The sequence below is a fragment of the Chlorocebus sabaeus genome, chromosome 4 (assembly GCF_047675955.1).
Source record: "Chlorocebus sabaeus isolate Y175 chromosome 4, mChlSab1.0.hap1, whole genome shotgun sequence".
Classification (NCBI taxonomy): domain Eukaryota; kingdom Metazoa; phylum Chordata; class Mammalia; order Primates; family Cercopithecidae; genus Chlorocebus; species Chlorocebus sabaeus.
Window position 1 is genome coordinate 57,381,054 of NC_132907.1, and position 15,068 is coordinate 57,396,121.

The 15,068-nt window shown below is 39.0% G+C and overlaps 1 protein-coding gene across 2 annotated transcripts in view; it reads right to left on the reverse strand.

Annotated features, from left to right (window-relative positions):
- Positions 1–15,068, reverse strand: part of WDR70 (WD repeat domain 70) — a 361,196-nt gene that overhangs the window by 215,585 nt on the left and 130,543 nt on the right. For both annotated transcript variants that reach the window (XM_007961416.3, XM_007961419.3), the window contains exon 9: positions 11,642–11,718. In XM_007961416.3, the coding sequence (XP_007959607.1) occupies positions 11,642–11,718 (77 nt within the window). The remainder of the gene's footprint in view (positions 1–11,641; positions 11,719–15,068) is intronic.

Genomic DNA, 15,068 nt, shown 5'->3' on the forward strand with positions numbered 1-15,068 from the left:
GATTAAGAAAATGTGGCACATATACACCATGGAATACTATGCAGCCATAAAAAAGGATGAGTTCACGTCCTTTGTAGGGACATGGATGCAGCTGGAAACCATCATTCTCAGGAAACTATCCCAAGGACAGAAAACCAAATACCACATGTTCTCACTCATAGGTGGGAACTGAATAATGAGAACACTTGGACACAGGAAGGGGAACATCACACACCAGGGCCTGTTGTGGGGAGGGAGGAGGAGGGCGGCATAGCATTAGAAGATATACCTAATGTAAATGATGAGTTAATAGGTGCAGCACACCAACATGGCACATGTATACATATGTAACAAACCTGCACATTGTGCACATGTACCCTAGAACTTAAAGTATAATAATAAAAAAAAACGGAATGGGATAAACTACATTTTATACCCAGTAAAAGATGTCACACCTGTGGAACTTTAAACTGTTGTTTAGAGGATTAATACAGTTAAATAGGTTTCCTTATACCCTATTCAAAACCTTTTAAAAATGGATCTTTAAGATGGCGAATAGGAGGCAGGACTAGCTTGCAGCTCCAGCTCAGAGAGGCAGAGCAGTGTGTAGAGACTCACGTCATGAACAGTGTTGATGAACAGTACTGCGCAGAACTTCAGGCCGGTACTCCGTGCGTCCGCAAAGAGTCCTGTGATATGATTCATCTTCAGGTCCTGCAGCCCTGGATAGCAGCACCAAGAACTTCCACAGGAACATACCAGGAAAGCTGCAGACCAGAGAATCCACAGACCCTTTGAGGTAACTGGATCACCACTGCAGGCTCCCTGAGATGCCAAAAAACTGTGAGTCTGCCTGCTTTCTCAACAGGGAGGTTCGTGGTCTGCGGCAAGTTCTCAGCCCTGGTCACCAGCTGCCTGGAAATAGACTCGATGCAGTTGAGGGCGCACGGCAGGAATGAGACTGGCCCTTAGGACTGGGGGCTGAGTGGGAGTGGAGAGAAGTCTGTGACTGCAAGCTTACGCCCACTTCCCTGGTGACCTGTATAACTCAACAGAGGCAGCCATAATCTCCCTGGGAATATAACTCCATTGGACTAGGAACTATAACCCCATCCCCCACAGCAGCCACAGCAAGCCGCATGCCCAAGGAGAGGCTGAGCACAGACACACCTACCCCTTCCCCCACCTGCTGGTCTTTCTCTACTCGCCCAGGTAACCAAAGACAAAGGTCATAATCTCTTGAAAGCTCTATGGCCCTGCCCACTGCCCGAAAAACCTGTACTTAACCAGGTATCCCTACAATAAGGTGGCGGCGGCGGCGGCGGCGGTGGTGGTGGTGGTGGTGGTGGTTGTCACTGTTGTTTTAAGTAGAGGCAGGGATTCACCATGTTGGTCAGGCTAGTGTTGAACTCCTGACCTCAAGTGATATGCCCATCTCAGAGTCCCAAAGTGCTGGGATTACAAGAATAAGCCACTGTGCCCAGCCCTAGGGCAAGTCCACATCCTCTCTATAGGACCACAGCTGATGAACTCTTGAAAGCAACCTCCTGGCTGGAAGTCAACCAACACAAAATCAGTACACTAAACAAAAACACAACCAACGATGCTCACAGAGTCCACTTTACTCCCCTGCTACCTCTACCGGTTCGGGTGCAGATATCCAGGGCTGCAAGACCTGAAGATGAATCACATCACAGGACTCTTTGCGGACACACCCCAGTGCCAGCCTGAAGCTCAGTAGCTCCACTGGACGGCTAGACTCAGAAGAACAAAAACAATCACTTCAGTTCAGCTCTCAGGGAGCCTCATTCCTAGGGGAAGGGGGAGAACAACACATCAAGGGCACAACCCATGGGACACAAGAATCTGAACAGCCACTCTCGAATCCCAGATCTTCCCTCTGACATAATTTACCCAAATGAGAAGGAACCAGAAAAACAATTCTGGTAATATGACAAAACAAGGGTCTTTAACACCCCCAAAAGATCATACCAGCTCACCAGCAACGGATCTAAATGAAAATGAAATCTCTGAATTGCCAGAAAAAGAATTTAGAAGGTCGATTATTAAGCGAATCACGGAATCACCAGAGAAAGGTAAATTTCAACTTAAAGAAATCAAAAACATGATACAGGATAGGAAAGGAAAATTCTTCAGTGAAATAGATAGCACAAGCAAAAACCAATCACAACTTCTAGAAGTCGAGGATACACTTAGAGAAATGCAAAATGCAGCCGGGCGCGGTGGCCCAAGCCTGTAATCCCAGCACTTTGGGAGGCCGAGATGGGCAGATCACGAGGTCAAGAGATCGAGACCATCCTGGCTAACCCGGTGAAATCCTGTCTCTACTAAAAAAATACAGAAAACTAGCCGGGCGAGGTGGCGGGCGCCTGTAGTCCCAGCTACTCGGGAGCCTGAGGCAGGAGAATGGCCTAAACTCAGGAGGTGGAGCTTGCAGTGAGCTGAGATTCGGCCACTGCACTCCAACCTGGGTGACAGAGCAAGACTCCGTCTCAAAAAAAGAAAAAAAAAAAAGAAATGCAAAATGCACTGGAAAGTCTCAGCAACAGAATTGAACAAGCAGAAGAAAGAACTTCAGAGCTCGAAGACAAGGCTTTTGAATTAACCCAGTTCGTCAAGGACAAAGGAGAAAGAATTTTTAAAATGAACAGAGCCCCAAGAAGTTTGGGATTATGTTAACAAACCTAAAAATAATTGGTGTTCCTAAGGAAGAAGAGAAAACTAAAACTCTGGAAAACATATTTGAGGCAATAATTAAGGAGAACTTCCCTGGCCTTGCTAGAGATCTAGATATCCAAAAACAAGAAGCTCAAAGAACACCTGGGAAATTCATCACAAAAAGATCATTACCTAGGCACACAGTCATCAGGTTATCAAAAGTCAAGGCAATAAAAAGAATATTCAGAGTTGTGAGGCAAAAGCACCACGTAGCCTATAAAGGAAAACCTATTGGATTATGAGCAGATTTCTCAGCAGAAATCCCTCGAGCTTGGAGAAACTAGGGCCTCTTTTTAGCCTCCTCAAACAAAACAATTTTCAGCTAAGAATTTTGTATCCAGTGAAACTAAGCTTCATAAATGAAGGAAAGGTACGATCTTTTCTATATAAAAAAATGCTGAGAGAATTTGCCACTCCCCGGCCAACACTGCAAGAACTGCTAAAAGGAGCTCTAAATCTTGACACAAATCCTCAGAACACACCAAAATAGAGCCTCCTTAAAGCATAAATCTCACAGGACCTGTATAACAAATAGCACAATGGAAAAAAAAAAGTTATTCATGCAACAAACAGCATGATGAATAGAACAGTACCTCACATCTCAATAATAACATTGAATGTAAATGGCCTAACTGCTCCACTTAAACGTACAGAATGGCAGAATGGATAAGAATTCAACAACCAAGTTTCTGCTGTCTTCAGCAGACTCACCTAACACGTAAGGACTCAACATAAATTTAAGGTAAAGAGGTAAAAAGGCATTCCATGGAAATGGATGCCAAAAGCAAGCAAGAGTAACTATTCTTATATCAGACCAAAAAAAAAAAAAAAAAAAAAAACTTTAAAGCAACAGCAGCTTAAAAAGACAAAGAAGGACATTATATAGTGATAAAAAGACTAATCCAACAGGGAAAAATCACAATTCTAAATATACATATACGTCTAACACTGGAGCTCCCAAATTTATAAAACAATTCTACTAGGCCTAAGAAATGAGATAGATGGCAACACAGTAATAGTGGGAAACTTCAATACTCCACTGACAGCACTAGTCATCAAGGCAGAAAGGCAACAAAGAAATAATGAACTTAAACTATACAAGAAATGGATTTAGATATTTACAGAACATTCTACCCAACAAATGTAGAATATATTCTATTCATCAGTACATGGAACATTCTCCAAGACAGACCATATGATATGCCACAAACCAAGTCTCAACAAATTTAAGAAAATCGAAATTATATCTAGTACTCTCTCAGACCACAGTGGAATAAAATTGGGAATCAATTTCAAAAGGAACCTGAAAACCATGCAAATACATGAAAATGAATAACCTACTCCTGAATGATCCCTGGGTCAACAACGAAACCAAGATGAAAATTCAAAATTTCTTTGAACTGAACAATGGTGACACAACCTATCAAAACCTCTGGGATACAGCAAAAGGAGTGCTAAGAGGAAAGTTCATAGCATTAAATGCCTACATCAAAAAGTCTGAAAGAGTACAGACAGACAATCTCAGGTCATGCCTCATGGAATTAGAGAAATAAGAACAATTCAAACCCAGCAGAAGAAATAACGAAGATCAGAGCATAACTCAATGAAACTGAAATGAAAAAAAAAAAAATACAAAAGATAAATGAAACAAAAAGCTAGTTTTTTGAAAAGATAAATAAAATTGACAGACCATTAGCAAGATTAACAAGGAAGAGAGAAAATCCAAATAAGCACAATTAGAAATAAAATGGGAGATATTACTACTGATACCACAAAAATACAAAAGATTATTCAAGGTTACTATGAACACCTTTATGCACATGAACTAGAAAACCTAGAGGAGATGGATAAATTCCTCGAAATATACAAAGCTCCCAGATTAAAGATAAAAAAATTCTGAACGGACCAATAATAAGCAGCAAGACTGAGGTGCTAATAAAAAAAAAAAAGCCAATGGAAAAAAGTCTAGGACAGAAGAATTCACAGCTAAATTCTATCAGACATTCAAAGAACTGGTACCAATACCATTGACACTGTTATACAGGATAGAGAAAGAGGGAATCTTCCCTAAATCATTCTATGAAGCCAGTATCACCCTAATACCCAAAACAGGGAAGGACATAACAAAAAAAGAAAACTACAGACCAATATCCCTGAGATGCAAAAATCCTAAACAAAATAGTAGTGAACTGAACTCAACAGCATATCAAAAAGATAATCCACCATGATCAAGTGGGTTTCATACCAGGGATGGTTTAACATCTGCAAGTCAATAAATGTGATACATCACATAAACAGAATTAAAAACAAAAATCACATGATCGTCTGAAGAGATGCAGAAAAAGCATTTGACAAAACACAACATCTTTTTATGATTAAAACCCTCAGAAAAACTGGCATAGAAGGGACATACATTAACATTAAAAAAGCCATCTATGACAATCCCACAGCTAACATTATAATTAATGGGGAAAAGTTGAAAGCATTCCTCCAAGAATTGAAACAAGACAAGCATTCCCACTTTCCCCACTTCTATTCAACATAGTACTGGAAGTCCTAACCAGAGCAATAAGACAAGAGAAAGAAATCAAGGGCATCCAAATTCGTAAAGAGGAAGTCAAACTGTCACTGTTTGCTGATGATATCATCATATACCTAGAAAACCCTAAAGACTCATCCAAAAAGCTCCTAGAACTGGTAAATGAACTCGGCGAAGTTTCAGGATACAAAATTAATGTTCACACATTAGTAGCTCTGCTATACACCAATAGCAACCACACTCAGAATCAAATCAAGAACTCAACCACTTGAACAATAGCTGCCAAAAAAATAAAATAAAATAAAATACTTAGGGATTTACCTAACCAAGGACATGAAAGACCTCTACAAGGAAAATTACAAAACACTACTGAAAAAAATCTCAGATGACACAAATTGAAACACATTCCAGGCTCACGGATGCGTAAAATCAATATTGTACAAATGACCATACTGCCAAAAGCAATCTATAAATTCAACTCAATTCTTACCAAAATACCAACTCATTCTTCACAGAACTAGAAAAAACAACCCTAAAATTCATAAGGAACCAAAAAAGAGCCCACATAGTCAAAGCAAGACTAAGCAAAAAGAATAAATCTGGAGGCGTCACATTATCTGACTTCAAAGTATACTATAAGACCATAGTCACCAAAACAGTGTGGTACTGGTATAAAAATTGGCACACAGACCATGGAACAGAATACAGAACCCAGAAATAAAATCAAATACTTACAGCCAACTGATCTTTGACAAAGCAAACAAAAACATAAGTGGGGAAAAGACACCCTATTCAATAAATGGTGCTGGGATAATTGGCAAGCCACATGTGGAAGAATGAAACTGGACCCTCGTCTCACATCTTACACAAAAATCAACTCAAAATGCATCAAATACTTAAATCTAAGACCTGAAACCGTAAAGAGTCTAGAACATTAAAAAAAAAAAAAAACCCTTCTAGACACTGGCTTAGGCAAAGACTTCATGACCAAGAACCCAAAAGCAAATGCAACAGAAACGAAGATAAATAATTGGGACTTAATTAAACTTAAAAACCTGCAGAGCAAAAGAAATAATCAGCAAAGTTAACAGACAACCCACAGAGTGGGAGAAAATCTTTATCATCTAGGCATCCGACAGAGGACTAATACCTAGAATCTACAAGGAAGTCAAATACATCAGCAAGAAAAAAAAAATCCATCAAAAAGTACTCTAAGAACATTAATAGATGATTCTTTTTTTTTTTTTTTTTTTTTTTTTTTTTTTTTTTTGAGACAGAGTCTCGCTCTGTCACCTAGGCTGGAGTGCAGTGGCATCATCTTGGCTCACTGCAACCTCTGCCTCCTAGATTCAAGCGATTCTCCTACCTCAGCCTCACAGGTAGCTGGGACTATAGGCATGTACCACCATGCCTGGCTAATTTTCTGTATTTTTTGTAGAGACAGCATTTCACCGTGTTAGGTAGGGTGGTCTCAATCTCGTGACCTCATGATCCACCCGTCTCAGCCTCCCAAAATGCTGGGATTACAGCCGTGAGGCAACACGCCCGGCCAGAATAGACAATTCTTAAAAGAAGATACACAAATGGCCAAAAAGCATATGGAAAAATGCTCAACATCACTAATGATCAGGGAAATGCAAATCAAAACCACAATGTGATACCACCTCACTCCTGCAATAACGGCCATAATAAAAAAAAATCAAAAAATAATAGATGTTGGCAGGGATGCAGTGAAAATGCAGCGCTTACAATCTTCACACTGCTGGTGAGAATGTAAACTAGCACAACCAAAGTGTGAAGATTACTTAAAGAACTAAAAGTAGATCTACCGTTTGATCCAGCAATCCCACTGCTAGGTGTCTACCCAGAGGAAAAGAAGTCATTATACAAAAAAGACACTTGAACACGCATGTTTATAGGGTCACAATTTGCAATTGCAAAATCATGGAACCAGCCCAAATGCCCATCAATCAACGAGTGGATAAAGAACATGTGGTGGGGTGTGTGTGTATATGTGTATATATATACCTATACACACACACATATACACACACACACAGATACATACACCATGGAATACTACTCAGCCGCAAAAAGGAACAAAATAATTGCATTCGTAGCAACCTGGATGGAATTGCAGACTATTATTCTAAGTGAAGTAACTCAGGAATGGAAAACCAAATATTATATGTTCTCACTCACATGTGGGAGCTAAGCAATGAGAACATAAAGGCGTAAGAATGACACACTGGACTTTGAGGACTTGGGGGAAAGGGTGGCAAGTAGCCAGAAGACTACCCATTGGGTACACTGTAAACTGGTCAGATGATGGGTGTACCAAAATCTTAGAAATAATCACTGAAGAACTTATTCATGTAACCAAATACTACCTGTTCCCCAAAAACTTACTGAAATAAAAAATTTTAAAAACTTATTTTTAAAAACTTTTAAATGTTTGTTGTGTATCACTGGTCTTGAAATACAAGATTCAAAGCTTCTCAAATTTATTTGACCACAGAATGCCTTTTGTCAGACTTCTGATTTACACAGCCTGGAAATCAATTTGGGAAAGGCTACTGTAGTGCTCATAAAAGTTAAAACATTATCAACTATGAGAGCCCACCATTCATACTGATCCATTAATAGTTTTGAGAACAATGTTTTTTTCCCAACTGCTCTATTCAACTTAAGTTTTAACCAGAATAGCCCAAGTCCTCTGTGGTCCTGTAGTGTATTTGTGTTTTCTAACATTAATATCAATTATTCATTTTCTTATCTTAAGACACTATATAAAGTCTCTGCTGCATAAGTCTCTAAGTAGTTGTGGGCATCGCTGTCTTGTTTCCTATTTAAATGCAAGTAGCTTCAGTACTCCAATATTTAATACGATATTTACTTTAAATTTTAGTCACTAATTTTTATCAGATTTGGGTGATTTCTTCCTATCTGTATTTTACTTAGAACTTTTACCGGGAAAGACTAAATTTTACCAAATGTCCACTTTTATCAGATTTAGGTAATTTCTTCCTATCTGCATTTTACTTAGAACTTTCACTGGGGAAGACTAAATTTTATCAAATGAATCACATGATTTTCACCTTTCATTTGTTCAGTAATGAAGTATACTGAAATATCCTGGTGGTAAAATATCCTTATATCCTAGAATAAACCTTACCTAGTCATGCTATATTATTAATTTAGATTGCTGATGAAGTTCATTCCCTAACGCTGAAATAAGAAACGTAACTTTAAACAAACATACCTTAACTATTTGGAAAGGTAATTATGCAGCTAAAAAGACTAAGGTAGGAAAAGAAATTAACACTACATAATATGATTTACCAGAAATTTTAATCAAATGTATTTATTTTATTTTAGTCACATTCTTATTTGTATAGATTGAAAAATTTCCATTTCTTTTAGATCAAGTTAATTTTTTTGATTCCTCTATGAAAGTGAAATTATGTCATCTGTCTTCTAAAGATATATTTCAGAAAACATAAAGAATATGAACAGCAACTGTGAATATTAAGGCAAATTTAAGTATCAGAAAGTTGAAAGATGAAAAACAAAACCTAAAAATACAAAAGTTCTTATTTAAGTAATGATTCACCTAAATAATACCACTTACATTTTTTTAACTTACAAGATTTTTTATTGCAATTTTCTCTGTAATCATACAACGTGCATTCTTGTGAACTACTTTTAATACAATAATGAATCATACAATGTAACAATACAGGGAAAAGTTGCTCAAATATTCCCTATAATATTCTTGAGTCATGGATAAGCAGATATAAATGCAAAAGAATCTTAACCATTTAATCACTGGCAAGGATGTTGAGAAAAAGGGAACCCTCATACACTGTTGGTGAAAATGTGAATTAGTAAAACCATTATGAACAGTTTGGAGTTTCCTCAAAAACCTAAAAACAGAGCTACCATATGACTTAGCAACCCCACTGCAGGGTATATATCCAAAACAAAGGAAATCAGTACATCAAAACGATATGTGTGCTCCTATGTTGGTTGCAGCACTGTTTGCAACAGCCAAAATTCGGAAGCAAACTAAGCGTCCATCAACAGATGAACGGATAAAGAAAATGTGGTACATACATGCAATGGAGTACTATTCAGCCATGAAAAAAGAATGAGATTCAGTAACTTGCAACAACATTAATGAAGCTGGAGATCATTACGTTAAATGAAATAAGCCAGACATGCAGACAACCATTGCATGTTCTCACTTATTTGTGAGATCCAAAAATCAAAACAATGGAACTCACAAACATAGAGAGAAGAAGGATGGTTACCAGAGGCTGGAGAGGGTAGCAAGGTATGGGAATGAGGTAAGGATGGTTAATGGGTAAAAAAAAAAAAAAAAGAAAGAAAGAAAGAAAATATATACACACATATATATATATATCATGAATATGGCCTAATATTTGATAGCACAACAGAGTGACTATAGTCAACAATAATATAACTGTACATTTTAAAATAACTAAAAGAGGCCAGGCACAGTGGCTCATGTCTGTAACCCCAGCACTTTGGGAGGTGAAAGTGGGTGGATCACCTGAGTTCAGGAGTTCGTGACCAGCCTGCACAACATGGGAAAACCCCATCTCTAGTAAAAATATAAAAATTAGCTGGGCATGGTGGCAAGCACCTGTAATCCCAGCTACTTAGGAAGCTAAGGCAGGAGAATCACTTGAACCCAGGAGGTGGAGGTTGCAGTGAGCCAAGATCATGGCACTCTAGCCAGGGCGACAAGAGTGAAACTCCATCTCAAAAAAAAATAACATAACATAACATAACATAACATAACATAACATAACATAACATAATAACTAAAAGAGTTTAATTGGATTGTTCGTAACACAAAGGATAAATGCTTGAGAAGATGGATACCCATTTTACATGATGTGATTATTATGCATTGCATGGCTGTATCAAAATATCTCACATATCCCATAAATACATATACCTACTGTGTACTCACAAAAATTAAAATAAAAAAATTTTGGCCGGGCGCGGTGGCTCAAGCCTGTAATCCCAGCACTTTGGGAGGCCGAGACGGGCGAATCACGAGGTCAAGAGATCGAGACCATCCTGGTTAACCCGGTGAAACCCCGTCTCTACTAAAAAATACAAAAAACTAGCCAGGCGAGGTGGTGGGCGCGTGTAGTCTCAGCTACTCAGGAGGCTGAGGCAGGAGAATGGCGTGAACCCGGGGGGCGGAGCTTGCAGTGAGCCGAGATTGTGCCACTGCACTCCAGCCTGGGCGACAGAGCGAGACTCCGTCTCAAAAAAAAAAAAAAAAAAAAAAAAAAAATTTAGGGTCTGGTGTCGTAGCTCACGCCTATAATCCCAGCACTTTGGGAGGCTGAGGCAGGCAGATCACCTGAGGTCAGGAGTTTGAGACCAGCCTGGCCAACATGGTGAAACCCCATCTCTACTAAAAATACAGAATTAGCCTGGTGTGGTGGCGCACACCTGTAATTCCAGCTACTTGGGAGGCTGAGGTAGGAGAATCATTTGAACCTAGGAGATGGAGGTTGCAGTGAGCTGAGATCACGCCATTGCACTCCAGCCTAAGCAACAAGAACAAAACTCCATCTCAAAAAAAAAAAAATATTTAATAACCGAGAAAATTTCATTAATTTGCTTCAATGTGATGCTCGTATACATGAACTGAAATTACACCAAATTTAATCAATTTCCTTGATTATTCCTTTCAAAATCAATCTGAGCCAATAAGCTTATGTTAGCTATTAGACTCAGATGGAAATAAGTCTTTATTATAAAAATAATTAGTCACAACTTCAAAGCCCTTTGAGTCCACTTAATAGCATCAATCTGATCCAATCTTAATAAACTCTACAGGAATTTATACCACTCTCGCTTTCACAGTGTCCATTTTTGTTTAATCAACTACTACACTATCAGATAAAATCAAAGAACAAGAATATACAGGCTGGGCACAGTGGTTCACGCCTGTAATCTCAGCACTTTGGGAGGCTGAGGCAGGCGGATCATTTGAGGTCAGGAGTTCGAGACCAATCTGACCAATATGGTGAAACCCCATTTCTACTAAAATACAAAAATTAGCCAGGTGTGGCGGTGGGCACCTATAATCTCAGCTACTTGAGAGGCTGAGGCAGGAGAATCACTTGAACCCAGGAGGTGGAGGTTGCAGTGAGCCAAGACTGTACCACTGCACTCCAGCCTGGGCAACAGAGCAAGACTCCCTCTAAAAAAAAGAATATATAAAGTCAGAATTCCTAATATTCCACTTACTACTTTACTGCCAAGATTGTAACAATACAAACGTTAAATATCTAAAGATATGAATGTATTAGATGAATTATCAACAATACTCACGCATCATTTGAGCAAGTCATAAATTCTCCCTTTATTTTGGGATGCCATGAGCCAGTATGAAGCATTGCTGTATGACCCTTAAAAATAAAGACAAAGGGGAAAAAAAAGATGTTTTAAAAAGGTAAAAAATAAACTGACTAGAAACTGACATGTCATTTTTAAATGTAAAAATTTTTAGTTTCCCCAAAAGTGTACCATTTTAATTATAAACCTATATTATTTTATCCCAATTTTCTCTCATAACATGCTTTGCTTATTTTGCTTTAGCTCTTCATGTACCACCCCGTGCCCACCTCAGGAATTAACTCAGTGCTTCTATGTAACAGGTGCTTAATAAGGTGGGAAATGGAGAGGAAAATGACATCCTTTCTTTAGGGGGGAAAAAAAAGAAAGGTAAAGCCATAATAAGAAAGACAGGTCCTTCTTCAAAGATCATAACCCCTTTCTTCAGTGGAAGACAATCAAGAATAGAAAGCATTTACAAATAAGCAAGGTGAAGGCAAGAAATTGGGAGGGAAATCCGTACTTCCTAAAAATGTGTCAACAACCTTGATTCTACAATGCCTCTGTAAAAATATGTATGTGAGAAAAGGAAGAATATATTTTAAGTGATTGGGGAAAATTAGCCCCGCTAAGTATAGAGAATATAAAAATACTATAATTAAAACAATGTGATGCTGGTATATATAAACTGACATGTACACCAAATCAACTAGAGTACATAGCAAACATAAACACACACATATACACAAATGCCTAATTCCCTCTTAGGCAGCAAACTCAGCTAGAGTGGTCTCCTACAGCAAGTCAGATTTACGTGGGACAGAAAAGAGCCTGGTCCTTTTTAGTATAACAACTGCAGTATCTCTTACTCTGACACAGCTCAAAATAAAACTATGATTAAAGAAGTAAAATGGACACATTTAAATGACTTACAAGAAAAATAACAGTAACTCTCTGGAAAGATACATGGGCCTGGAGATCATCTTCAGCCAAAGTTGTCTACAATGCCTCAAACAGTATCTGGCCAAGGCCTGCCATTCTGTTCATGTTTACAGAATACAAATGAGGGGAGGTGGAGACTCTTAGCCATGTTGGAGGCATGAATTGAACCAATACCTGAAACGACTAGATGGCAAGTCTGAGATCTCATTTTCCACCCCTGAACTCAACGCTTGCACATCCAACTATCTACTTGACATTTCTATCTGTATATCATAGGCATCTGGAACACAATAGGTACAAGGGAAAATCTTGATTCTTTCTGCTCACTTTATTTTCTATCAGTTTCTTTCCTAGTAGCTCAAGTTAAAAACGTGGAAGTTGTTCTTAAATATTCCCATAACCATAGCCCTAAAACCTTCTATCTACACAGATTCAATTCACCAGCTATTCCTGTCAATTCTATCCAAAATACATTCTATTTCTATTCACTTTCTAAAATCTATTCACTTTTCTCTTTTTCAACACTATCACTTATTCTCTCACAACATTCTCTCATGCTTCTATATCAGTTAATATGTACTGTAACAGGTTTGTTATTAATCTCTCTGCTTTTTCCTTTTTTTTTTTTTTTTTGTTTTGTTTTGTTTTCTTGAGACAGGGTCTTACTCTGTCACCCAGGCTGGGGTGCAGTGGTGTGTTCACAGCTTACTGTAGCCTTGGCCTCCTGGGCTGAAGTGATCCTCCTGTCTCAGCCTCCCAAGTGACTGGGATTACAGCAATGAGCCACCATGCCTGGCTAATTTTTGTATTTTTTGTAGAGACAGGGTCTCACCATGTTGCCCAGGCTGGTTTTGAACTCCTGGGATCAAGTGATCCGCTCACCTCGCCTTCCAAAGTACTGGGATTATAGGAGTGAGCCACTGCGCTCACCTCTGCTTTCATTTTACCTCATGTGCTCTACATAGCAATCAGCATAATCCTTTAAAAATATAGTTCTAATGCAGGAACAGAACACCAAACACTGCATGTTCTCACTTTTAAGTGGGAGCTGAACAATGAGAAGATGAGAACACATGGACACATTGTCAGAGGAACAACATGAACTGGGGCGTCTCGGGGGCACAGGGTGGAGGGAGGGAGAATATCAGGAAGAACAGCTAATGGATGCTGGGGTTAATACCTAGGTGACGGGTTGATCTGTGCAGCAAATCACCATGGCACACATTTACCTATATAACAAACCTGCATATCCTGTACATGTACGCTAGAACTTAAAAGTTAATGGAAATAAAATACATATATATATGTGTGTGTGCGTGTGTGTGTGTGTGTATATATATATAGTTCTAAATATGCCATAATGTCGGCACAGTGGCTCATAACCATAATCCCAGCACTTTGGGAGGCTGAGGCAGAACAATCACTTAAGGTCCGCAGTTTGAGATCAGCCTGGGCGACAGAGTGAGATCCTGTCTCAACAAAAAATAAAAATAAAAACTTAGCTGAGTGCAGGGTAGACATCTATAGTTCCAGTTATTAGGGGACTAAAGTGGGAGGATCACTCAAACCCAGGAGTTGGAGGTTACAGTGAGCTATAACTGCACCAGTGCACTCCAGCCTAGGTGACAGGGTCAGACACCATCTCAAAATAAATAAACTGATCAATTTAATTAAATTAAAATGCCACTTCACTGCATATAACCTTTTGCTGGCTTTATAACCTCTTACACAGTGTGATGGTTAATAATGAGTGTCAACTTCATTGGATTGAAGGATACAAAGTATTGATCCTCAGTGTGTCTGTGGGGGTGCTGCCAACAGAGATTAACATTTGAGTCAGTGGGCTGGGAAAGGCAGACCCACCCTTAATCTGGGTGGGCACAATCTAATCAGCTGCCAGTTCGGTTAGAATATAAGCAGGCAGAAAAATGTGACATGAGAGACTGGCCTAGCCTCCCAGCCTACATCTTTCTCCCATGCTGGATGCTTCCTGCCCCGAACATCAGACTCCAAGTTCTTCAGCTGTGGCACACAGACTAGCTGCTCCTCAGCATGCAGATGGCCTATTGTGGGACTTTGCAATCATGCCAGTTAATACTTGATAAACTTCCCTATATGTATATTCCATTAGTTCTGTCCCTCTAGGGAACTCTAATATACACAGTCCACAATGAATTTTATTTTCTGGCTCCACATTCCTTGCAACTTCACTTATTTTGTGTTCCCTCATGACCAACACGTACCAGCCACTTCCTTCCTTTCAGTTCCTCCAATACGCTCAGCTCTGCTCCATATCAGGCCCTTCTTATATGCTTTCCCATATGCTAGAAAGCTCTTTTTTCTACTTTCCCGTGACTGGCTCCTTCTCATTATTTCAATCTCAGTTTAAATGCCACTTGCTCAAATAAGTATTCCCTGGTCCTCTATGTAGGTAAACATGACCCATGAGATTGTTCTTTACCTTAGTACCTGTGCGTTTCCT